The 24,230-nt window shown below is 37.2% G+C and overlaps 1 protein-coding gene across 1 annotated transcript in view; it reads right to left on the minus strand.

The window, feature by feature from the left end:
* Window positions 1–2,468: 2,468 nt before the first annotated feature.
* LOC123553574 (uncharacterized) overlaps window positions 2,469–24,230 on the minus strand; it is a 31,750-nt gene continuing 9,988 nt past the window's right edge. The window contains exons 13-28 of the mRNA XM_045343272.2: window positions 23,527–23,784; window positions 22,649–22,840; window positions 22,281–22,433; window positions 21,622–21,783; window positions 20,719–20,905; window positions 19,588–19,775; window positions 18,711–18,872; window positions 17,824–17,961; window positions 16,241–16,411; window positions 14,660–14,836; window positions 13,239–13,526; window positions 8,601–8,792; window positions 8,182–8,343; window positions 7,556–7,591; window positions 7,260–7,344; window positions 2,469–6,073 (exon numbers count right to left, since the gene is read on the minus strand). Coding sequence (XP_045199207.2) covers window positions 4,285–6,073; window positions 7,260–7,344; window positions 7,556–7,591; window positions 8,182–8,343; window positions 8,601–8,792; window positions 13,239–13,526; window positions 14,660–14,836; window positions 16,241–16,411; window positions 17,824–17,961; window positions 18,711–18,872; window positions 19,588–19,775; window positions 20,719–20,905; window positions 21,622–21,783; window positions 22,281–22,433; window positions 22,649–22,840; window positions 23,527–23,784 — 4,340 coding nt within the window. The 3' untranslated portion in view covers window positions 2,469–4,284. The remainder of the gene's footprint in view (window positions 6,074–7,259; window positions 7,345–7,555; window positions 7,592–8,181; window positions 8,344–8,600; window positions 8,793–13,238; window positions 13,527–14,659; window positions 14,837–16,240; window positions 16,412–17,823; window positions 17,962–18,710; window positions 18,873–19,587; window positions 19,776–20,718; window positions 20,906–21,621; window positions 21,784–22,280; window positions 22,434–22,648; window positions 22,841–23,526; window positions 23,785–24,230) is intronic.

A 24,230-nucleotide genomic window follows, 5' to 3' on the forward strand; every position in this document is an offset into this window, starting at 1 on the left:
ATGTAATTAAGCTGCGTTGTTACAGTTGAAATGAAATGGTAAATGTTTAAAATTATACGAGTCTTAATTCCGTAATATCACATGAATTAATTCCCTTTTATTCTGAAAATTTAATTACATTTGCTTCACAGCAAATGAACAGTTTGTTAGAATAATACATTAATAATTATTTTAAGAGCAATTTTATTTCTCTTTAAAAACGTGAAAGAATTCTGATTATGATATGAGTAAAATATTTATTACTTATGAATATGTTAATATGCTAATTTCATACCAGTTTAACTGTTACTGAAAGTTTATATAAATATTAATGAAATCAAAGCAACTGGTCAGCCTTTTTTTTTTTTTTTTTTTTTTTTTTTTTAGGTCTCATTGGCCGCGACAGTGACTCATTTTCGGCATCAAAATTACTTATCTTTGGCATATACTCTACGGAAATTGCGTAGAGGTAAATTCTCACCACTTTGGCTTCAAAAAGTATCTTTAACGGCATGCCTGGTGACATGCCGGGGGTCTATACTCCACATAGCTTTCATGCTATACTGTGCCCTTACGGGCGGATGGACCCTTATTAAACTTAAATAAGAAGAAGAAGAAGAAGCAACTGGTCAGCAACTAGCATATTTGTTTGTCACAAATCCGTGGGTTACGGACAGCCATTTTCTGTCATAACCCAGCGGATCACATAAATTTCTACATCTAAAAGGGTACAGACAGCCCAATTCTGCCATAACCCTTATATAGTATATGGGTTACGGACGGCCCTCTTCCGTCACAACCCGCAAGTTCTTAGCAAAGCCTCATCATAGTATTCATGATTTTACTTGTCACATTTTATTTCATGATGTATTAACTTGTCTGATCACTGTTGTTAAGGGTTTTGTAAATAAATTTGAAAACTGTTACTCAACTTGGTATTTCATTGATCTAACTTTAGAGTAAACTTGATATACCCAGTGTACGGACCTAGGGTAGTAACCACCCTGTTTATATATTTTCCCTTTAGAATTATAGCATGGCTGGAAAGTTGCATGCTTAGTGAAACTTGAGTGAACCTGAGGGTTGCTAGTTAAGTGCATCCTACAGAATCAGCTTAAGATGGCACTATTTTAAGTCTGAGCAGATGGAATGGTTACAATAATATCCCATTTATAGTTTGATCCTTCCAAGTAACGGGAAGTGTCCACTCTTCATTAGTTCGGCTAGATAGCTGTAAGGTAGGGTAGCTGTCGAACTAATATGAAATAATACCACCTTTTAAAAATTGACTAATCACAGCCTCGGCCCTAAAAATAAGAAAAGCTGCTTTAGGCCGTATCATTCTGCTCGACCCGATAAATATAAAAAGGGAATCAGTCCACCCACAACAGGGAAAGGTCAAAGACCACCAATTTAAAAAAAGAACATGGTACTTACTGGGAATAAGGACATCACAAACCTGGGAATAGAACAATCTCTTGTAAACTTGTAAAAGAAGTGATTTTTTTTTCACAATTTTACAGCGTTTACCGTATTTTGTTATATATTTTGACACTGTTTACTATTTCTGTTATGTTTCATGAAGCAGTTTTCTCCCGCCATGCAAAAATGTATACAAGATGTTATTACATACCTAAAATTATTTTTCATAGAGTTTCAATGGACCGCGATCGTGCAATATTTTTCCATATTGACGTGGAACGCTTTCATATCGAACGTGGAATGTTTTCTTAACGTTGTAATGGAAAGAATCGCGTGACGTCCATGGCGTCCACACGCACGTTGCGACAACAAGTTGACGTCATTTTCGCGGAAAATATTAATGCGCGTCAGTTTGATTTGTTTATTACATTTTCGAAGAAATTATTTTCGTATTTTACCTGTCTTTCGTTACAGAACGATAATTTAGACATAAATTAATTATTTGATAGTGGGTATGTAATAAAAAAGGTTATCAACTTTGTATGTGGATATATGCACTCGTTCTTTCGCGGATAATATTGCGCGATTTTACCGCTGCAGAACATACACAGTTAATAACCTATAATTATACCATTTACGCGAAAACTACTCAAATAAAGTATCGTCAATAGTCTTATGTTTGTCATCCCTTATTTGGTGGAAGTAAGATAGGTCTCGAAGACAATGTGATTAGGTTTCGATTTATGGCAGGCCGGACACGCTATATAATGTTATCATGAAAGTCCATGGTAAAACAGTTGGTGGTCTCTAACCTATATTAGAGCTATAGCAGGTAAACGTAGAACAAATCTGTTGCAAGTTAGGTAAAAAGACCATCTTTTGAAGTAATAAGCTTGCAATTTGAATACTTCTTAATTTTTAGAATTATCTGCATGAACATGAAGAAAAAGCTCGCACAAAGTTGACATTGATTCTATGAGAATTTTGACTAACTTCCTGAATTCACCTCAGGTTTAATCTCGCTTTTTAGTTTTCATTGTCATAAAAAGGAAAATATAACAATTAAATAAACAAACATAATATTTAATACTTTCAGTAAATATTTACATTCTTTATAAATAATTCATATCGTTTGATATTTACAAATGTTTCATATAAAGATGTAAATGGTAAATGAGCCGCGCCATGAGAAAACCAACATAGTGCGTGCGTTTGCGACCAGCATGGACCCAGACCAGCCTGCGCATCCGCGCAGTCTTGACAGGATCCATGCTGTTCGCTAACGGTTTCTCTAATTACAATATGCTTTGAAAGCGAACAGCATGGATCCTGACCAGACTGCGCGGATGCGGTCTGGATCCATGCTGGTCGCAAACATACTATGTTGGTTTTCTCATAGCGCGGCTCAAATGATTTTGCAAATAATTCAGTGTAACGCAATTAATCAATTTCATGATTTCGTCAAGTACTGTTAACATTAAGGGGGGTGGATCAAGAGATGTCTTTTCGCAAACAAATCATCGGCTCAATTCTAACATTTCTGAGTTATGCATATCATTAGGACACTTAGACACTTTTATTCAATGTTATAACTTTAATATTAAAGGCCCAAAATGCCTTTGCTTACATTGTGACTGCCCACATGTTTTTGTTATGAATGAAAAATATGTCTATATCTTACTAAATACTAGTTTCGATTATTGTTTTCCCAAATAATACTAGTTTCGATAATTGTTTTCCCAAATATTTGCCAACGTTTTGAATACAAGTTAATTTAGTAGAAAATACTATCGAATCAATTGTTCATGATTACCTTCCTTTATGGGTTTAACTGTACAGGTTCTTGTGCAATGTTCAAAATAGTGTTTTTCTGAACATGTAAATATGCATAATAAACAACTATTTCGTTTGCTTTTAACACAAAATTTAAAGCCTTAAGGAACTTTAAGGGAGAATTTTGACATTCCATATTATATCCCAGCATACGAATATATAAATCACTCAAATTTTTGACCTGTTCAAACACTCTGGAACTAAGGTGACGAAATAGCAACAATACTGCATATTTCGCAAAACTATCTTTTTTTTTATCAAAATAAAAAAGGGCCCTGGCGGGAATTTTTGAAGAATCGTTAATTTTGTGTTACTATCATATGCTACCTCATGCCTACATTGGCATGAATCGAGTCAATTAAAAGTAAATCACTCTGCCATAAAACTTTCCAAAACAGGATTTTTTTTTTTGAAATTGGCCTATTGATATATTTTTTTCTGAAATGATATGGGAAATATTTAATCCCAACAGACTTTATAAGTCTAGCTAATATCAAATTATCACTATAATGAATTGTAAGACAATTTCACGAAAGAACTGACTGTTACATATGCTACAGTCAGGAGGATTTTCTACAAGGGAGAACCTTAGTGCAACACACACGTCATAAAAATCGCCATAAAAAGGCCTTTAAAATCTATATCTACAGATAGAGACTAATCTCAGTGATAGGTATTCAATGTTCAGTATAAAACGAATGAAAAAAAAGTATGTCCTGTTACGATGAAAAAGACAATCTTGCAGTCATGTTTTTCGATCATTTAACACTATGGAGACGAATGTTTGACTATCTAGAATTCTTTTACCATTCCTTTGTCGAAAATAAGAACCAGCCGAATCACTGTTTATTCAGTGACTATAGGGCAAGACTATTTTTAGCCACATCTCTTTAGTTCGGGAGATAGCTATGTTGCTAGTTCTGATCTAGAACAGAAAATAGCATACACTTTACTTGACTCTCTGTTTTTCTTGATAAACCAATATAATCCAAGAAGCGAAACTTAGTAATTAGTATAAAAGTATTGTCAAGTAAAGAGAACATTTTACTATTATTCATCGAACTGACTTCTCATTGAAGATGTCTCGATAAGTTTATCTCTCGCGGAAGAGCTATAATCCGGTGGCGGTGACGGTTTCTTGGAGGATTTACTTGTTCTTGATAAAATAGATCCGGCTAGAGACGCCCTGGATGCTGAAAGCTCTTCTGGTAATTCGGTCAGGAAAAACGATCCGTTAGTGGATACATCATCCGAATTATCACCCATGTCGAACCGCGTTCGCTTTAAACTAGAGTTCCTTCTGACACGTGTTTCCGGTTTCACGTTCGGTTTCACTTTGTTCAAGAATGGCGGTGGCTGCATTTGCCGGATTGTATGCGCTATTGGCGGCTGTTGCTCAAAAGATATATTGGTCGGCGGGAAAAACATTGCATGATCTGACGAACGCTTCACAGTTACACCGCCGTGTAGGGTTGGTTTAGGATGCTCTGCTGGCGTGACTGGTCGGTAGAAAGATGACGAAGGTCGATACGCTTCTGTGATCTCCGACGGTAGGGGTATTGTTTGTTCCGATATTGTCCTAAAGCCTGACCTTGGTTTTGCCGAGTATGGAGCAACAATCGTTTCCCTAGCAGACACAGCGTCTGATGTTGGCCGCGGATGAGCCCACCCGGAAGCACCAGCTGTTGACGGCCGGAAATCAGTCGCCGACGTTGAAGGCCGTGTTATATTTGCATCCTCTCTAATTGTCACAGATTTACGACCTGTAGTCATGCCTGTGTCTGGCCTTGGTTCATCCGGAATCGTTACCTTTAGAGCCGACTTTGGAGGTAAAGGTAAATGCTTTGGTAAAGGCCCTTCTTTCGGTACTACATATCTAGATGGTTTCGGATGAGGTGCATCTTCGTCAATTTCTCTCGGAGAACGACCAAGTGTAGTTGCAGGACGAGGAGAAGGAGAACCTGTAGAGAGAGATCGTGGAGATATTGCCGAGGCCGAGCGTGGTGATCTGTTGGCAAGCTTTGATATCATAAGAGCACTAGCTTTAAATTTAGCCGACCGCGCGGATTTACCATGTGCACGTAGGGAGACGCCATCAGACCGTGTTGATCGTACGCTTGTGCTGACGGTGGACAATTTCCGCCCTTTTCCGTTCGTAACAATTTTCTTTCCAGGTTTTTTCTTGAGGGATAAAGGAGGGACAGGGGTTTCTTCACTTACAAAGGGAAATGGTATACCTTCTTCTTCTTCATTTTTCATTTTCTTAAATCCAAACTGACTCTTGAGTACATCTGCCAAAGACATGGTATCGGGTTTTCTATACATGAGCTGTGGTAATTTCTTCGGTATAGGAATATTCACCGGAAGCGGAAGATTCTTTCTGGAGTGCCCATGCGCACTATCAGTATATCCGAACTGAGATAATGGATAACTATTCTGAAAATGTTTACGTCCCGGTACACGGTACCGTACTGCGTGCTCTATTTTAGGGAAGTCAAATGTATCTTCCTGTGGGTATTCATAAGGATTGACAAACGTTTCTTCTGCCCACAATGCGTAAGGATTGTAGTTAAAAGGCCCTTCATGCTCATCTTGATCGGTTGTTGGGTCTTGGTTTGAAATCGCTGAAGTCTTGGCTTCTTCAGGGGGAACTTTGCCTACCTTTGGTTTTTTGACTGGTCCATTTTGGAATTTGGTTTTGCCAATGACTGGATAGCCTTTTTCGTCAAAGCCAAGCACCTGTCTGCGTTTGAAATATACGTTGTACGCTATATCGGGGAAGTCTGTATATAAAGAGATTCGGTCTGCCTCCATGTCGTACTTTTCACGGTCCTTGGCGCTGAAGAAATAATTATAATATGAATTATTTGAAGTTGCTAAGTTTATGTTCGCAACATAATTTCCTTTCCAACTGTACAAAACACATTTAAAGTAAAAGTTGTATGTCTATGCCAAGGACATTTCATTATGACGCTGAGAATTATTTTCGTCTATTAACCTTCACCCCGCTTCATTTCTAAAATGGACTGGTTCATCATTCAATTTGGGCTTATTATGCAAAGGGGTATTCACTGAAAAATTACTGACTTCAATAGCCAACAGTACAGACCAAAATGAGCCTGCAAGTGCAGGCTGATTTTGGTCTGCACTGGTAGGAAAGGCACAATCACTTGCGGCCAGCAGGCTAAAGAACTTTACAAGTGCGCTTCTATTAATAACAGATATAGCTTACCTAGAATTAAGACCTAGCGATTATCGGAAACAAGGTAGTCACTACACAGTGAACTTACCTTCGTCAGAACGTTATATGAGCCGTGCCATGAGAAACCAACATAGTGGGTTTGCGACCAACATGGATCCAGACCAGCCTGCGCATCCGCGCAGTCTGGTCAGGATCCATGCTGTTTGCTTTTAAAGCCTATTGGAATTGGAGAAACTGTTAGCGAACAGCATGGACCAGACTGCGCGGATGCGCAGGCAGGTCTGGATCCATGCTGGTCGCAAACCCACTATGTTGGTTTTCTCATGGCACGGCTCATATAGCAATTATAGAAAACAAGATAACCACTATCACAGTGAAGATTATAGAAAAAAACAAGATTACCACTATCACAGTGTACCTTCGATCGAACCTCCTTGCGATTATAAAAAATAGAATACCCACTATCTCATCGAACTTACCTTCGATAGAATCTCCCAAGCGATTATTGGAAACAGGATGCCCACTATCACAGTAAACTTAACTTCGATAGAACCGCTTACATATTAAAATCACCATCTCACTCAACCTATATTCGATAGAACCTCCTAGTGATTGTAGAAAGCAGGGTAAATACTATCTGACTGTATACTTACCTACGACAAAAATCTTATAGCAATTTCAGAAAACAAGATAACCCCTGTAACAGTGAACTTGCCTTATACACAACTCCCAAGCTATTACAGAAAACAAGATGACCACTCACATAGTTAACTTACCTTTAATAGAACCTAGTAGCGATAATAGAAAAGCACAGTGAACTTACTTTCGATAGAACCTTCTGGCGATAATAGAGAGAAGGATAACCACGATCAGTCCAAGAACCACCACGACAACAATTACGATTATTGCTGAAATGTATAGTTAACTCATAAGATATCATATTCTTCTCTTAGGTGGTAAACATGTTTTACAGAGCTTTAAGTTTGATATTGTCTCAAATATAGGCCCTTTTTAATTAAGTCAGAAACCTGCAGTGTTTTAACATTTATACATCGAGTTTGAAATAAAAAAAGATGCACAGAGAAGATAATAGAAAAGTGTAAAAAATGGAATACAAACTTGTAAGATCCGTAACTTTGGGTTCTTCTGGAGGCACTGTAATACAAAAAATACTATTACATTAAAAAAGTCTTCTAACGCCATGCTTGTTTTTCTCAAAAATGACATTACAGTTTTGAGTAAGGACATATCGAAATTTTGATAATAGCGATAATATTGAATTATGCTAAAATAAATTTCAAATTATTTTATGATTTAAAAAAAAAATCACAAAAATACACATTTATAAAATGCATTGTACATATTAATCGAGACCCCTATACAGGTTTGCCCTCAGTCGATATCCGTTCGGAAAATCAGGCTTGATCCTGCGATAAATTGACAAGTCTGCAAGACATTCTGCTCAAACTTTGTACGGTGATAACGGAACGTAAGGAGATTGAGAACATTCTTCATTTTACAGTTACATATAAAACTCTAGTTGCTATGGCAAACTTATTATATGATGTGATCGAATATATTCTATGATGAAATTAAAAGTACAAAGACTTTTCCTCATAAGAATTTGATACATGATGGTCGTACGCAGTACAGAAAAAAATGTTCTATGCGACATGTAACCGTGGTAACGGTAACCTAAATTTTAATCAAAGTATATACCGAGAAAAATGTAGTGAACGACTTACAACTATATACACATTCAGCCGAACTTCTAGCTCCAACGTTAGCTGTGGTCCCTCCATTCGGACACGCAATGCACGAGCTTTGACCGGATGTCGCCTGGTAAGTTCCACTGTCGCAATATATACACCATCCGTCCACCGCGTATGTGCCTTTCTTACATTCAGCTGTTATGATAAGAGGTTAATAGTTAAAGGTTAAAGTATAAGGATCATGGTAAAACGTTAATAGTAAGAGGTTTATAGTAAATCGATGACTTCAAGTAATGTTATATCACTTCCGGTTATGATAAATGAAATGGTGAAATGATTTAAACAAAGTTATGTTCTATTTTGTTTGATATTGCAATACAAACGCATAATTAATGCTCGAATTGTTTGGATAATAAAATTAAGACTGTTATTATCAATCACGGGCTACATACCACAGACTGCTCCAACAGCCACCTCACCAGTATTACAATTTATGGTTGTCATAACAACAACCGAATTTTCAACAATCGTATATGTTACGCCATCTACTTGCGCTGTATACCGTCCAGGGCTGTCCAGAATATCCTGAATAGTTTGCTCCAGTACAGATATTGCCGTCACAGCTTCCAGAATACTCTCTGTCACTGCAAGGCAAGATAAATTAACCGTCACTGCAGTTATAGGCAAGGTACATTTACCAGCTTTCTAGGTCAATTACCGTCACTGCAGTGAAAGGCAAGGTAAATTAACCGTCATTGCTGTTACAGGCAAGATAAATTAACCGTCACTCTAGTTATAGGCAAGGTAAATTAACCGTAACTGCAGTTACAGGCAAGATAAATTAACCGTCAATCTAGTTATAGGCAAGGTAAATTAACCGTCATTGCAGTTACAGGCAAGATAAACTAAACGTCACTCTAGTTATAGGCAAGGCAAATAAACCGTCACTGCAGTTTTGTGCAAGGTAAATAAACCGTCACCGTAGTTACAGGCAAGGTAAATTAACCATCACTACAGTAAAAGGCAACATAAATTAACTGCCACTGCAGTTATAGGCAAGGTGAATTAACCGTCACTGCATTTATAGGCAAGGTAAATTAACCGTCACAGCAGTTACAGGCAAGGTTAATTAAGTGTCACTGCAGTTATAACCAATGTAAATTAACCTTCACTGCAGTTATAGACAAGGTCAATTAACCGTCACTGCAGTTATAGTCAAGGTAAACAAGTGAATGAAGTATTGCCATGCAATACAAAGTCCCCTACTCTAATTTTCTCTTCTGCAGTATAACATAATGAACTGATACCTGTCAATGATGTATGAACAATATTGTACTATATATACAATAAAATATAACAAAGCACTTGGATTAAAATTTGCATATATAAAAACGTTCAGTTGTTTTCATTTGGAATTTTTTTTTTTGGCCGATTATACAAAAAGTTATCATAAAAGATATTTATAGTAACAACAAAGTGAAATAAACCCTAAAAAAATTCTATAAAATATAAGTCCACGAGAAACTCTTTGCCAGTAGAGATAGATCAAAATACACCTAAAATTTGGATGTACCGTGCATGTTGTACCACAGAAAAGTGGTCTCAATTTTTCCCTATGGCCAGTAATAAAAAAGTTACAATATAATCTATTTATAGTAACAACAAAGGGACATAATTCTAAAAAAAGTGTGCCTCATTGTGGTGAACATTTCTGCCAAGTTACATCAAAATCCCTCCATGCATGAAGAAGAAATGCTCCGGACAAAGTCATTCTTGAATTTGACCTTTAACCTCTAAGTATGACCTTGACCTTAGACCTAAAGCCGGGGCTTTGCGCACAACATCTTGTTTCATCCAGGGAAATGTTTGTGCCAACTGATATTCAAATCCTGTTTTGCATGACAAAGTTATACACCGGACAGGAAAAAAATCCTATTGACCTTTGATCTCAAAGTGTGACCTTGACCTTTAAGCTAGGGTTCTAGGTGTTGCGCATGACACGTCGTCTCATCATGGGGAACATTTATGCCAAGCAATATTGTAATCCCTTGATGGATGACAAAGTTCTGGACCGGACAGGAAAAAAACCCTATTGACCTTTGGCCTCAAATTGTGACCTTGACCTTTGAGATAGGGGTCCCGATTTTGCGCAGGACATGTTGCCTCATCATAAGGCACATTTGTGCTAAGTAATATCAAAATCCCTTCATGGATGTCAGAGTTATGGACCGGACAGGAAAAAAGCCCTATTGACATTTGACCCCCAATGGTGACCTTGAACTTTGAGCAAGGGCTCCGGCATTTGTGCAGGACATGTTGTCTCATCACGGGGAACATCTGTGCTAAGTAATATTGAAATCCCTTAATGAATGACAGAGTTATGGACTGGACAGGAAACAGACCCTGTTCAATGCCATGTTAACATTTGACTGCTAAGTGTGACCTTGACCTTTGAGCTAGGGCTCTGAAAGTTGTGCAAGACACATCGTCTTATTACGAGGTACAATTGTGCCAACTGATATTAAAATCCCTTCACAGATGGGAGAATTATGGACCGGACAGGAAAAAAGCCCTGTTGACCTTTGACCTCAAATTGTGACCTTGACCTTTGAGCTAAGGGTGCAGGTTTTGCGCAGGACACGTCGTCTCATCATGGGGAACATTTGTGCCAAGTAATATTAAAATCCCTTCATGGATGAAAGAGTTATGGACCGGAAACGAAACAGACCCTGTTCATGCCATGTTAACATTTGACTGCTAAGTGTGACCTTGACCTTTGAGCTAGGGGTCTCAAAGTTGTGCATGACACATCATCTTATCATGAGGTACAATTGTGCCAAGTGATATTAAAATCCCTTCATGGATGGGAGAGTTATGGACCGGACAGGAAAAAAGCCCTGTTGACCTTTGACCTCCAATTGTGACCTTGACCTTTAAGGTAGGGGTCCGGGTTTTGCGCATGACACATCGTCTCATCATGGGGAACATTTGTGCCAAGTAATATTAAAATCCCTTTATGGATAAAAGAGTTATGGACCGGACACGAAATTGCGGACGGACGGAATGACAGAATGACGGAATGACGGAATGACAGAATGACGGAATGACGAAAAGCGCATTCCTATAGTCCCCGAAACTGGTTTTCAACCAGTAGGGGACTAATAAACCGTCACTGCAGTTATAGGCAAGATAAATTAACAGTCACTGCAGTTATAGGCAAGGTAAATTAACCGGCTTTCTAGTTAAAGGCTAGGTCAATTAACCATTACTGCAGTGAAAGGCAAGGTCAATTAACCGTCACTGCAGTTATAGGCAAGGTAAATTAACCGTCATTGCAGTTACAGGCAAGATAAATTAAACGTCATTCTAGTTATAGGCATGGTAAATAAACCGTCTACGCAGTTTTGTGCAAGATAAATAAACCGTCACTGTATTTACAGGCAAGGTAAATTAACCGTCACTGCAATTACAGGCAAGATAAATTAACTGTCACTGCATTTATAACTAAGGTAAATTAACCTTCACTGCAGTTATTGACAAGGTCAATTAACTGTAACTGCAGTTATACTCAGGGTAAATTAACCGTCACTGCAGTTATAGGCAAGGTAAATTAACCGGCTTTCTAGTTATAGGCTAGGTCAATTAACTGTCACTTCAGTGAAAGGCAAAGTCAATTAACTATCACTGCAGTATATGCAAGGTAAATTAACCGTCATTGCAGTTACAGGCAAAATAAATTAACCGTCACTCTATTTAAAGGCAAGGTAAATTAACCGTCACTGCAGTTACAGGCAAGATAAATTAACCGTCACTCTAGTTATAGGCAAGGTAAATTAACCTTCACTGCAGTTACAAGCAAGATAAATTAAACGTCACTCTAGTTATAGGCAAGGTAAATAAACCGTCACTGTAGTTCTGTGCAAGGTAAATAAACCATCACTGTAGTAACAGTCAAGGTAAATTAACCGTCACTGTAGTTACAGGCAAGATAAATTTACTGTCACTGCAGTTATAGGCAAGGTAAATTAACCGTCACAGCAGTTACAGGCAAGATAAATTTAACGTCACTCTAGTTGTAGAAAGGTTAATTAATGTTTGTGATTTAATATAGTATCATTCTGTGTTTCAATATGGTTGATATAGACGTTTTTTGAAAGACTTATTTTGTTCATTTTCAAGTCAAAGTAGCAAACTGTTAATAAGAGAAATGAGATTTATCTCCTTTAAACATAAAAAAAACTCTGTCTTAAAGATGTAGGATGGATTTCTATTTTCCCTTGAACTTGATTAACATACACAAGCATTTGCGTTACATATAACATGCATACAGTGTATTTAAGAGAAATTTAACTGATAAAAAAAGGAAAATAACAGTCTGAAGCGAATATTTTGAAATCAAGATGGCTTCCAAAATACTGATGATAAAATTGTTAGGCATACCAATGGATTTTGAAAGACTTGATAATAAAATTTAAAAAAGTACAAGTTCGTAAAATATAGAACTAGAAACTCTAGCAAAACAACAACAACAACAACAACAACAACATAAAAAACCGCGTATTTTTTAACAGTTCGCCTAGACTAGTTGTGGGGTATGGAACCTCGTATTTTTGAACAGTTCGCCTAGACTAGTTGTGGGGTATGGAACCTCGTATTTTTGGACAGTTCGCCTAGATTAGTTGTGGGGTATGGAACCTCGTATTTTGGACAGTTCGCCAAGACTAGTTGTGGGGTATCCAACCTCGTATTTTTGGACAGTTCGCCTAGACTAGTTGTGGGGTATGGAACCTCGTATTTTTGGACAGTTCGCCTAGACTAGTTGTGGGGTATGGAACGTAAATGTTTGAATGGTAATCGATAATATTTCTTAAGTGAGAACCATTTGAAATATAAATTGATCAATCAATCAAAAACTTCATCTGTTTTATTGACTAATGATACAATGCAAAACAGATAATAGAATTTTCTGTGCAGTTTGAAAATACTGTATACTGAAATTTTTATGATCACTAGTTTTTGTGGAGGGCACAAAACTCACTTTCTATAATTGATTTAAATCAAGTGAAACCAATCTTGTATGTGACACTTACTGTTAGACGTCTGGAAGTACTCTGCAAGGTCAAAAGTCACATTGCTTGTTAATGGGATAAATAGATTAATGATCAGCTGTGTGTCTGTGGCCCTTTTTCGTCTCTGTCCTCCATTTGCACAATCTGTGATTTCAATACTTGAAACACAAAAAGAACTTTCAGTTTCACATCGTTGATGTGACGTCACATTTTCCAATATGGTTTTGACTGCATCAACTTTTTCACACGGCACTGGTGTAATAAATATGAAGGTTAAGGTCGCAGTGTAACCCTGTGGTTTTCTGGTTTCTGCAACAGAACGTTTCATAAATATCATTTACATTTTAAGATAAGAATAGATCTTTTAGAAAAATCACTGTGATGGCCAAATGTGAGAAGATTGCAGTTTTCATACTGTTTAGTTAGTTAAGGAATGAAATGATTTTTTTCGGTTTTCATGCGAAATGAATGACCGAATAGGATTGGCAAATCCATGAATCGCGATTCATGTTTAATTTGCCGATCCTATGCTGTCATTCATTTCGCATGAACACCGAAAAATAGTTTCATATCTTATATTTACATTATATGTAAACAAGATGATATTATAAAGTGCACATATTTTGTGGCATTTAACATTAAAATCAGCTTCCCGGCAATTCTGTTCATATAAAAGCTAAGTGAGAGAATATCTATCCCTCTGACTTCAGGACATTTAGATTAGATTCAGTGTATCAACAATTATTAAAGCTGAGTTTCATTTAGGAATACATAAAAGGAACTCAAACGTTGAAACAGAAGCGAAACCGCTGTACATCAGCAGAACAAAACAGAAACTTAGCTATCGTTTGGAAGTTTTTAGGGCCGTATTTTTAAAGGAAAAGGAAAACCTGACAATGAGTTTATTTCACACGAAAGCCATATTCAAGCCTTTTATAATGCTGAAAGAATTTTTAAATGCGGAACACTATTGAAAAAGATATGGTAGTTTGAAATTTAAGAAAATTACTGACCATCAGGGCAGCCATTTCGTGTGTTTATGACGTCATTTACACACTGCTGAATTTTTTATTTAGCAAATAACCTTGCCATTCCCTGTAAGTCGTGAATACCTCTTTTTATTGGGGGATAAGGCCAATCAATGACTTTGCATTCTTGTCAATATCTGTTATAAAACTTGTTCTTTTTTTATAAAGACATCGTTCTCTCTGAAACTCTGGAATACGAAATTTACCTTCCCAAAGACACTGTCTAAACTGAACTTGTTACCTAAAACATCCGGAAGTGCCCAATTCATCTTGAGCGTGAACAACACTATATCTTCTAATCAAGGGCCTACATGAAAGCACTATCAAGTAAAGTTTTTAAAAGGTAGAATATAGAAAGTACGGTCAGGAAGAGAGGGAAACCAAGTGACAATGATCTTTATGAACAGTCACTACCTGCGCAAATAGGGAGTCTGTTCATTGGAATCCAGTTGTAATTAGTCGACTCGCCACACCGGAACATTTGTTGCTGCTGTCCACGTGGCATTACGTATCCTGGGGGACACGTGGCTTCACATTCATCGTCTGTTATGTTGCACGTGGCTACACCTTCAACTTCCGGTGGATCACAAGCTGTAAATGTTACTTAGGTAACTTGTAAAATTGCATGGATTGCATCATAGTTTTACTAAAGGTTTAGAGGTGTAGGCCTATCGTCAAAACACAGAAATATTTGGTTAAACAAGAGCTGTCTCCATAGGATGACACATGCCCCCAATAGCACTTTGAATGAATAGTTATGGCCGATGTTAGAGTTTAGGACCTTTGACCTACGGACCTGGGTCTTGCGCGCGACACGTCGTCTTACTGTGCCACACATTCATGCGTAGTTATTTTAAAATCCATGCATGAATGACAAAGATATGGACCGGACATGCCCATCATTGCACTGTCATGAAATATGACCTTTAACGTCTAAGTGTGACCTTGACTTTTGAGCTACGGACCTGGGTCTTGCGCGCGACACGTCGTCTTACTGTGGTACACATTCATGTCCAATAATTTTAAAATCCATGAATGAATGACAAAGATATGGACCGGACACGCCCATCAACGCACTATCATGAAATATGACCTTTAACGTCTAAGTGTGACCTTGGCCTTTGAGCTACAGACCTGGGTCTTGCGCGCGACACGTCGACTTACTGTGCCACACATTTATGCGTAGTTACTTGAAAATCCATCCATGGATGACAAAGATATGGACCGGACACGCCCATCAATGCATTATCATGAAAAATGACCTTTAACGTCTAAGTGTGACCTTGACCTTAGAGCTACGGACCTGGGTCTTGCGCGCGACACGTCGTCTTACTGTGGTACGCATTCATGCCAAGTTATTTGAAAATCCATCCATGGATGACAAAGATATGAACCGGACACGAAAATTGCGACAGACCGACAGACGGACAGACGGTTCAGAAACTATATGCCTCCCTTCGAGGGCATAAAAACAACATCTTTGCCTACAATCTACTTGACCATTATATGTTCTACCGTACTGTCCCGTATGATAAATAATTAGAATATTCTGAAATAGTTGTCCCCCTTTAGGAATGAACGTGATTTGTACAGAAATAAATATAAACAATGACTGAAAACTACGTTTCACCTAGTTATGAGAAATTTTAGCCCTTGGATATTGAAACGGAGATATGTATTCAGCTGGGTAAAGTCGAAATCCTATTTTTTTTTCGATGCTAAAATGGCGGCATTTGATATTCATGTAAGAGATACTGTTAAGAAATAAATGCAATCAAATTAAAACAATGCACACACTTGCTTGAGAGAACACGCCCTTAAAGAGCCAACATGCATTAAGAACTAATTATTACTTCTTTTTTGTCGTTCAAAAACATAAATTGTATTGTGAAAGAGGCTCACTTTACCCTAGTAACCCTGTCTCTAAAATGCAAGTTTATGAACCTAAAAGCCTGGTTCTGAAGTGTTTAATAGACAAAAGTAGCATCTAATTACCAGGGCAGTTCGTAAGAAAACAATCAAACACTTCAGTGTTGTTTCCTACGCAGTCGTCACCATACTGACTTTTGGCTGGATTGTTACAGAACCTATACTTCAGCTGGGAACCAGTGCCACACGTGACAGAACATCCGGCTGCGTCATACCATTCGCTCCAATTACCGTGAACTGAAAACATACAATGGATATTAAAGACAACTTTTTTGATATGTGACATCATCGGTTTATGAAAAAAAAATGTGTTAGGAAACATTAAAAGTGGAAGGGTTGCATAACAACAGAATTGAACCTTTTTTTAATGTTGCGAAAGTCTTTGCCATTTTCAGGAAAAAAGATGTGAGCCGCGCCATGAGAAAACCAACATAGTGGCTTTGCATCCGCGCAGTCTGGTCAGGATCCATGCTGTTCGCTTTCAAAGTCTATTGCAATTAGAGAAACCGTTAGCGAATAGCATGGATCCTGACCAGACTGCGCGGATGCGCAGGCTGGTCTGGATCCATGCTGGTAGCAAAGCCACCATGTTGGTTTTCTCATGGCACGGCTCATGTTGAGATATTTCATATACGATAAAGCTAAATCAGCCATATAGTGACTAAGAGTGATAAAAATGGCGGAGAATCACAGAGGTCACAACGTTCGACTGCGCACATCCATGCTGGTCGCAAAGCCACCATGTTGGTTTTCTCATGGCACGGCTCATGTTGAGATATTTCATATACGATAAAGCTAAATCAGCCATATAGTGACTAAGAGTGATAAAAATGGCGGAGAATCACAGAGGTCACAACGTTCGACTGCGCACAAAAGTATGTATTTTGCCGGAAGCTGCCCGTGGAGCTGAACTTTGAAATATCGCTATTTCAACAACCACTATAAGATTCTGTCATTTTCAGAGGTATATTTCTATTTTTTCGAAAAGTTTTTAAACAATGAGAAAACAAAACTGAAAGATATTAAATAAAGCATTGTGATATTGTTACCACAACATGCATTGGGTTGTACAAAGTACGCATTAATGCTTCTCACACTTAAACATTCCAATGTATTTTATAGTTCTAAAGTAACTAAATGTACATAATTAAATCGCACTGTTTTCCTTCAATCTCAAGATGTATTATTCTGGTTGCTCCTAGATTAAATAAACACCCGTGGACTGTATGAACAGAACATATGCTCCCATATTCATTTTTAACGTATATAGGCCTACAAGCATCCCCCTGAAATTATAGCCTTCTGGTACAGAAAGAACATATTATTATCTTTATTGCTGGAATTTTAAATTGTCAGTTTGATCTGCGCGGGTTAACTCATACTTTAATGGTATATATGCCAAATGAGATTTCGTTCAGTGAACTTTTAAGAATAGAATAGCAAAGACATTTGCAATACATAAAGCATAGCAACAAAATATATGCTGTGCCCTCTAAACCCTGCTAGGTATATATCGCTTTAATGACATAACAGAATCTAACATCATTAAACGTATAATATATATTTGTTTGTTACTGAAATATTTAAATCCTGGTGAGAAAACGTACATTACTTTCACTGTAAGAATAAAGCAGTTATCTGTAGGTTACCTAGTTCTTCCTCACAGAAAGGGCCTCCATAGAGTTCTGTGCAGTTGCACGTGTATCCTGCGGTACTAGGAACACAGATTCCATTGTTTTTACAACGATTAGAGCCGCAATGGTCCGCATCGCTGCTAGCGTTTGAAGCTGAAACCAAGGAAAACCGTACATTAATTTTTATGGAAAGGATATTTCGAAAATAGATATACAGCACGAAAATATCCGATCAAACAAATAAAGAATAAAATATCTATGGAAGGCCGGTACGCAATGCTTATTAAATTAAACAGCTGAATATATCAATAAACGAATGCATCCTTCAACAACTGGACTTTTGTTACACTACTTTATCTCATTTAAAGTATTTTTTTTCTAAAAAGTTTTTGGCAAATATCATGGCCCACCGGCCTTCCATATTAGTTTAAGAGATACAAAGCTTTAATATATAATGAATTTTACAATTAGCATTTAACATTTGGCTAAAGCTTTTTGTCATTTACCATTTGGCATTTAGCATTTTGTATATTGCATAGTGTTTAGTATAAACTACATGTATTTGACATTAAGCATTAAGTGATCGGCATTTAGCATTGAATATTTGTCATTCAGCATTTCGCAATTGCCTTCCATAGATAATCTTCAAAAACAGACTTGTAGATATAGACATGCTGTAAGTGGACAATTCATTTGAAAGAGTTATACACACAGGTTAATCCATTGTTTCCTTGTGTCTGCCAAGCATATATTCAATTATCTTACCTGTAATTTTTGATTTTTAGTACATTTCTGAAAATGGAATTGTCAAAATCCAGCGTAAATGAAGACTTTAGATTAATTTAGAAGTTTCATGACTTTGTACGTTATATGAAGTAGGCCTACAAAGCAGGCATTGTTACCTTTACAAGTCGATGCGGCATATTTCATGGCGGAAATCCTGGTCACAGCGAGATCATCTAAGATGTAATATGCTCCAGACAGTGACAGTGCACAGGCATTGTACAGTCGTGACATCTCAACAGCATCCACAGTGATATTTGAAACACTCAGGCTAGACAGAACTAAAATATAGGTAATACATGTATGTTTTTTTTAAAGATAAATCGACGTGAGATATGTGAAAAACATATTTTTGGAATAATCAACAGAAAACAAAATCAATCGTCGAGGGCATCTTCAGAACAAGTGGTTCTAACATATTTCAAGTGATGGATTTCAGACAGGACGAGTCGTGAAATCGTAACATTTCAAGTTTGGTAGTAAATATTTCAAAGAATTGTTACAATCTGAGCAACGGAATGGGTGAATTGCACAATTATCTGCTTAGACACACTTCACATCCGAAGGCCTACTTGTGAGAAAAAAATAACGCTCATAGAATTCTTTCTGTTTTTTTTTAAATAAACAAACAAAAACCTAATGCAACGCAGCTTTATTGGAAATTACACAACGCAATTAAGCGGATACGATCTTGTTACTTTTCTTCCTTAGTCATTTAGACTATTGAAAATAATTCATGGTAGCACAAAAATCGAGATAACAATAACATAAATAGAGGAAATGAACAATTCGCATACAGACATGTCCCATTGTACAGCTGATTGACATTTTTGTATAGATTACCGCATACTGTAATGCAGATGGGCTCCTGTATAAACTTCATGTAGTGGAAAAGAGCCGAAGAAAGGGACAAGAGACGAGAGTCCAAGATATTTCTTTAGAATATTCATTGTGATGATGTTAAGATTTGACACATATTTTCAAGCAGATAATTACATGTTCCATTGTTTACAGACATCTTTAGTTTTTCAGCACTGTCCAGTTGTGAAATATTCATCTGACGAACATTTTCACCATCCTTGTACACGGTAATTTCATAATCATCACCGGAAGTAGCGTCCCACGTGAAACCAAACATCGTCCACGTGCCTGTCTCCATAGTAACATCCAATGGCTCGTTGTTCCTGCACAAAACAAGCCATAGTTAAATCGTAAAAGGTAAAACAATCTAAACACTCTTATGATATATGTCGGAGAAAAATGTTGCATTTCTTTCAACAAAATTATACTTAATTGCGGATAGTAAAGACAGAAAGTGACCGAACGGTCAGTTCCATGGCTTACATTTAGGTGCAAAGGGAAACTGCACACAGTATTTTAAGGTGATTCTGCACGCTGACGGCGTAACGTTGTTATCCCGGAAAACTTTCTAGAATACATTGTAACCCAATCCGGGTGGCATAAATGTTGCCGGGAATCTGTTACATCTCGTTTATTTAGTGTAAAACAGCCAGTCCCACTGTCTTTCTTAATGAAGGTGTTTGTTTAGCAATAGATAGGTTTTGATGTAGAACAATTCAAAATAATGACATGAAATAAGCAGCATGATAAGGATTCCAAATCATATTCGGCGAATGAAAGAGTAAGCACGCGAACCTACACATTTTATTTGTTTATATGATTGAAATTAGGAAGATCTTCAAGCATAAAAACTGTCATTAAAAAATTATGTTTTGGAACATTTTTTACTCGAAAATGTCAACTTAAAGTGTAAATTTACCGTAGAAGATCGCGGGAAAGATTGATAGAAGGAAAAATATGTCCAATTTGGTCTTACAAACATTAATCAAACACACAATCCTACCTTTTATTCGGTTACAATGAGGCTTTGAAGAAATATGGTATAGTAAAATTCTATTGTGTACAAATATATATGTGCAAACGCGCAGAATTACTTCTGAGCGCAACATTAAAGTTTTCGCGTACATAAGTATGATAAGATATTATGAGCCATATATTGATTAATCATTTGAACTAGATTAAAGGTAGTTTTCAATTGGCATTTTAAATATATAAGTAAAAGAGTGAAAATGGTCGAATTTCTTGAAGTTTATGGTTGATAATTACCATCCATCAATGACCTGTGGATTTTCTGATACCTCCAGCTGAAAGACTGGATCGTCATTATCATTAAATATTCCAAACGTTAGTTGCGTGGCGTAGTAATACTTCATCCAGAAAACAACACTTGCTTTCATTCCAGTTGTTGTCAAGAGCAAGTCAGATACGTCCGAATCAAAATAGAGGTCATATTCTACAAACAGAATAAAACACATTCTTTCAAAATCGCAACAAGTCACAATACCTACTTAAATGGCGGTGACTCGGCTATTCCGTACTGAAATGAAATGAGTGTGGTAGTTCCGTCACATGTTAGACTTATGTTACAGCAGGGGATAGTTTTTTTTCGGTTTGTTGTAAAAATAATATTCCTTGTATTAAATGAAATAGTGCGCTCTTAGACCTGCTCTGTGCAGAAATGGGAAAAAATGGACATATCTGTGACGGATTATTTTTCGATTACACCAATAAAGCATAATTTTGACCAAAGGACCGCTTTCCAATTTACGTTTCAAGTTACCTCCCTTGTTATTCGTGAAAAATGAGAGTTAGACTAATGTAACATTAGATGATTTATTAATTTATTTTGTTGGTTTTAATTTCTCACCGACACAATTATAGATCATATGGCGACTTTCCAGCTTTTGATGGTGGAGGAAGACCCCAGGGGCCCCTCCGTGCATTATTTCATCATGAGCGGGCACCTGGGTAGAACCACCGACCTTCCATAAGCCAGCTGGATGGCTTCCTCACATGAAGAATTCAACGCCCCGAGTGAGGCTCGAACCCACATCGATGAGGGGCAAGTGATTTAAAGTCAGCGACCTTAATCAATCAGCCACGGAGGCCCCCGTAACATTAGATGAAGAATATAACATACTGAAAATAAGAATTTAGTTATGATCGTACCGACGCAATCCTGGTCTGAGTCACTTCCTTCTCCTGTTGTCCACGTGTTAGCTTCACACGTGATGCACATGCTTCTGTTCCAGTTCGACTGGTACGTTCCTGTCTTACAGTTAGCACATGGCTCCAACCCTGTGCTAGAGTAGCTTCCAGGGGTACAAATGGCTTTAAGAAGCAAACATATATAAATAATCAATATGTTATAATCAAAAGAAATACTGTCTCGTGAAATTATTTTGTACGACGTATAACGCCCGTCGTGAATAAAGCGTAAAAACGCGGTTTTGCTATAAATTATTTCTTAAATGAAGTTCTATCATCAGTTTAAAGGGACTGAACTCTAGCTTATACGACAACAAATAAAACAGAAAAGTTTAAGATATCAGAAAATTATTACTGTATTTCTTAGGAAGGGTTTGGTCACTGTGTACCGAATTTATAGAGCTTTATATGCATAACCATTAAGTACGAGTTCCTTCATGGTGTACTGGTCAAGATGGAAGGAAAGTTGTTTTTTTTTATCCTAGGAAACCGGGTTCTATTTCCAACTCAGACACTTTTTTCTTTATTTAGCATTTTTCAAATATAATTCTGCATATTAAAAATAGTTAATGTTTAAAACTGCTATCAATCGCTGGGTTATAGTGCCTAAACTAATTTACCCGTGCATTCTGATGATCCCGTGCTTATAGTAGAGCTTCCTTCTGGACACTGGGTACAGTTGACACTGCCAGTGATGTTACTGTAATAACCAGTGCCACACTGTACACAGTTGTCTAAACTCGTTGAGTAGAAATATCCCTCCGCACAGCGAGCTACAAAATACAAAAAAAATTAAAAAAAATACTGAGTATGAGTAGCATACATGTATATGCGTTTTGAAACGCAAATAGTTCTAGAAACAGCTTCTAAATTAGCGCAATAGAAGCAAAATTAAGAACTGGACATAACTGATTCCTAGCAAATAGTTATTGTAAAATTAACATAAATGTTTCACTGTCACTGTTTTAAAACTGACTAAATATCTTACAGCAATATGATCCGACAAGAACGGCTCCCAATGGACATTGAGGGATCAACGTCGGCAATGTATTCAACCAGTCTGCTGGCAGCTCAATATCCGTACCAAGTACACCATCTACTTCTACACTTTTGGTTATCGCACTTTCAAGAGAAGATCCACTATCCTTCTGCAGGTCACACGTTTCTTCAATTGGCAAACCTATCCACAAATGAGTAAAACATTAAATGAAAAGGAAAAGCATGGTCAAGCTAATCTGTGTTGGCTACATTTTCAACCCTGTAACCGCTTTTAGGATTAATCTGTACACGAAGAATCTAAATCTATTAAATTGTGTCTTTTTTATTAGCAGAAATTAACATAGTTAAATAATTCATCGTTTGACGTCTACATGCATATTGACGACCGCGGCAGTCGTACTAGTTCTCCACTTCAGTACATACATGTGTTACATTTGATGTCACTGTCTAATAAATGTATAGAAATACACATGTCTGAATATATATACATTGCATAATATAAGGCAGAAATTAAATACTATCAATAATTCTTAAAACATTTGAACTCATGTTAGGTAAAAACGCTTACAAAGAGTGAATGTTTGCCTGGTTTCATTCAGCGACAAATTAATGTAGGACAAATCCCCAGGACAAATTCCCACCCCTGCTCAGTTTGACAGAGGCGGACAAACCCTCCATTGATTCCGTTGAATTAAACAAATATGAATAAAAATGAAGAAAAAAATAAGATGATAATTATCGATAGTGATGATTTAAATATAATTGGAAAAAAATGAAAGGACGGGTTTTGTCCACCTTGATCATACTGAGTGCGCTGGGGTGGGGGATTTTGTCCGTATCCCGCTGCTAAAAAGACCATTTACGTACTTGTCGCTACTCCTTCGCACGTGACTAGAATTTTGAACTCCACCGTGACTATTTTATTGATATCACTACACTCTGGTGGTGTCGAGTCGCCAGTATCACACAGAAATCCCATCATACATGCAGTGTATGACGTCATTTTCTCTGCCAAAATGGCGGACCAATCGTCCGCAAATTTGTCCACGTCTTCTTCACTGCAACTATTGTTTACTTTGTACCGTAACTGAAAGGTATATTCTGTGCTCTGTTCCCCTCCTGTTTCTGTTTATACAAAAGTATCAAAGTATTTAGAATAGTTCAGAAATTCATTCATTTAGTTTTGCACAGTGATATGTCATCAAGGTTATATATCGCAAAGCTGTTTCGGGATTTCGGGGTGTTGGAGGTCTGGTGTGGGCGAGGGGCGTCATTTATGTTGGAAAAACGTTGGAAAATCTCATTTGATTGTAATCTAAATCAACTTGCGTGATTTTGTAAATTGAATCTATTTCACTCGTTCAGCATTTCTTTACATAATCATATTTTCCAAAATATCTTCTAAGGCTGAATATGTTACAAAAGAATAACTTCATGAAAGAGTATGCATGCGTCCTAGCCAAAGAAAGATAGAAAGTCAAATTTTAAATGTATCTCCAGGTGAAAATCTAACATGAACAAGCGCTCAATGGACATTTATAAGTAAATGCAGATTATCAGATGGTAAAGAT

The sequence above is a fragment of the Mercenaria mercenaria genome, chromosome 15 (assembly GCF_021730395.1).
Source record: "Mercenaria mercenaria strain notata chromosome 15, MADL_Memer_1, whole genome shotgun sequence".
In the NCBI taxonomy this organism is placed as follows: Eukaryota; Metazoa; Mollusca; class Bivalvia; order Venerida; family Veneridae; genus Mercenaria; species Mercenaria mercenaria.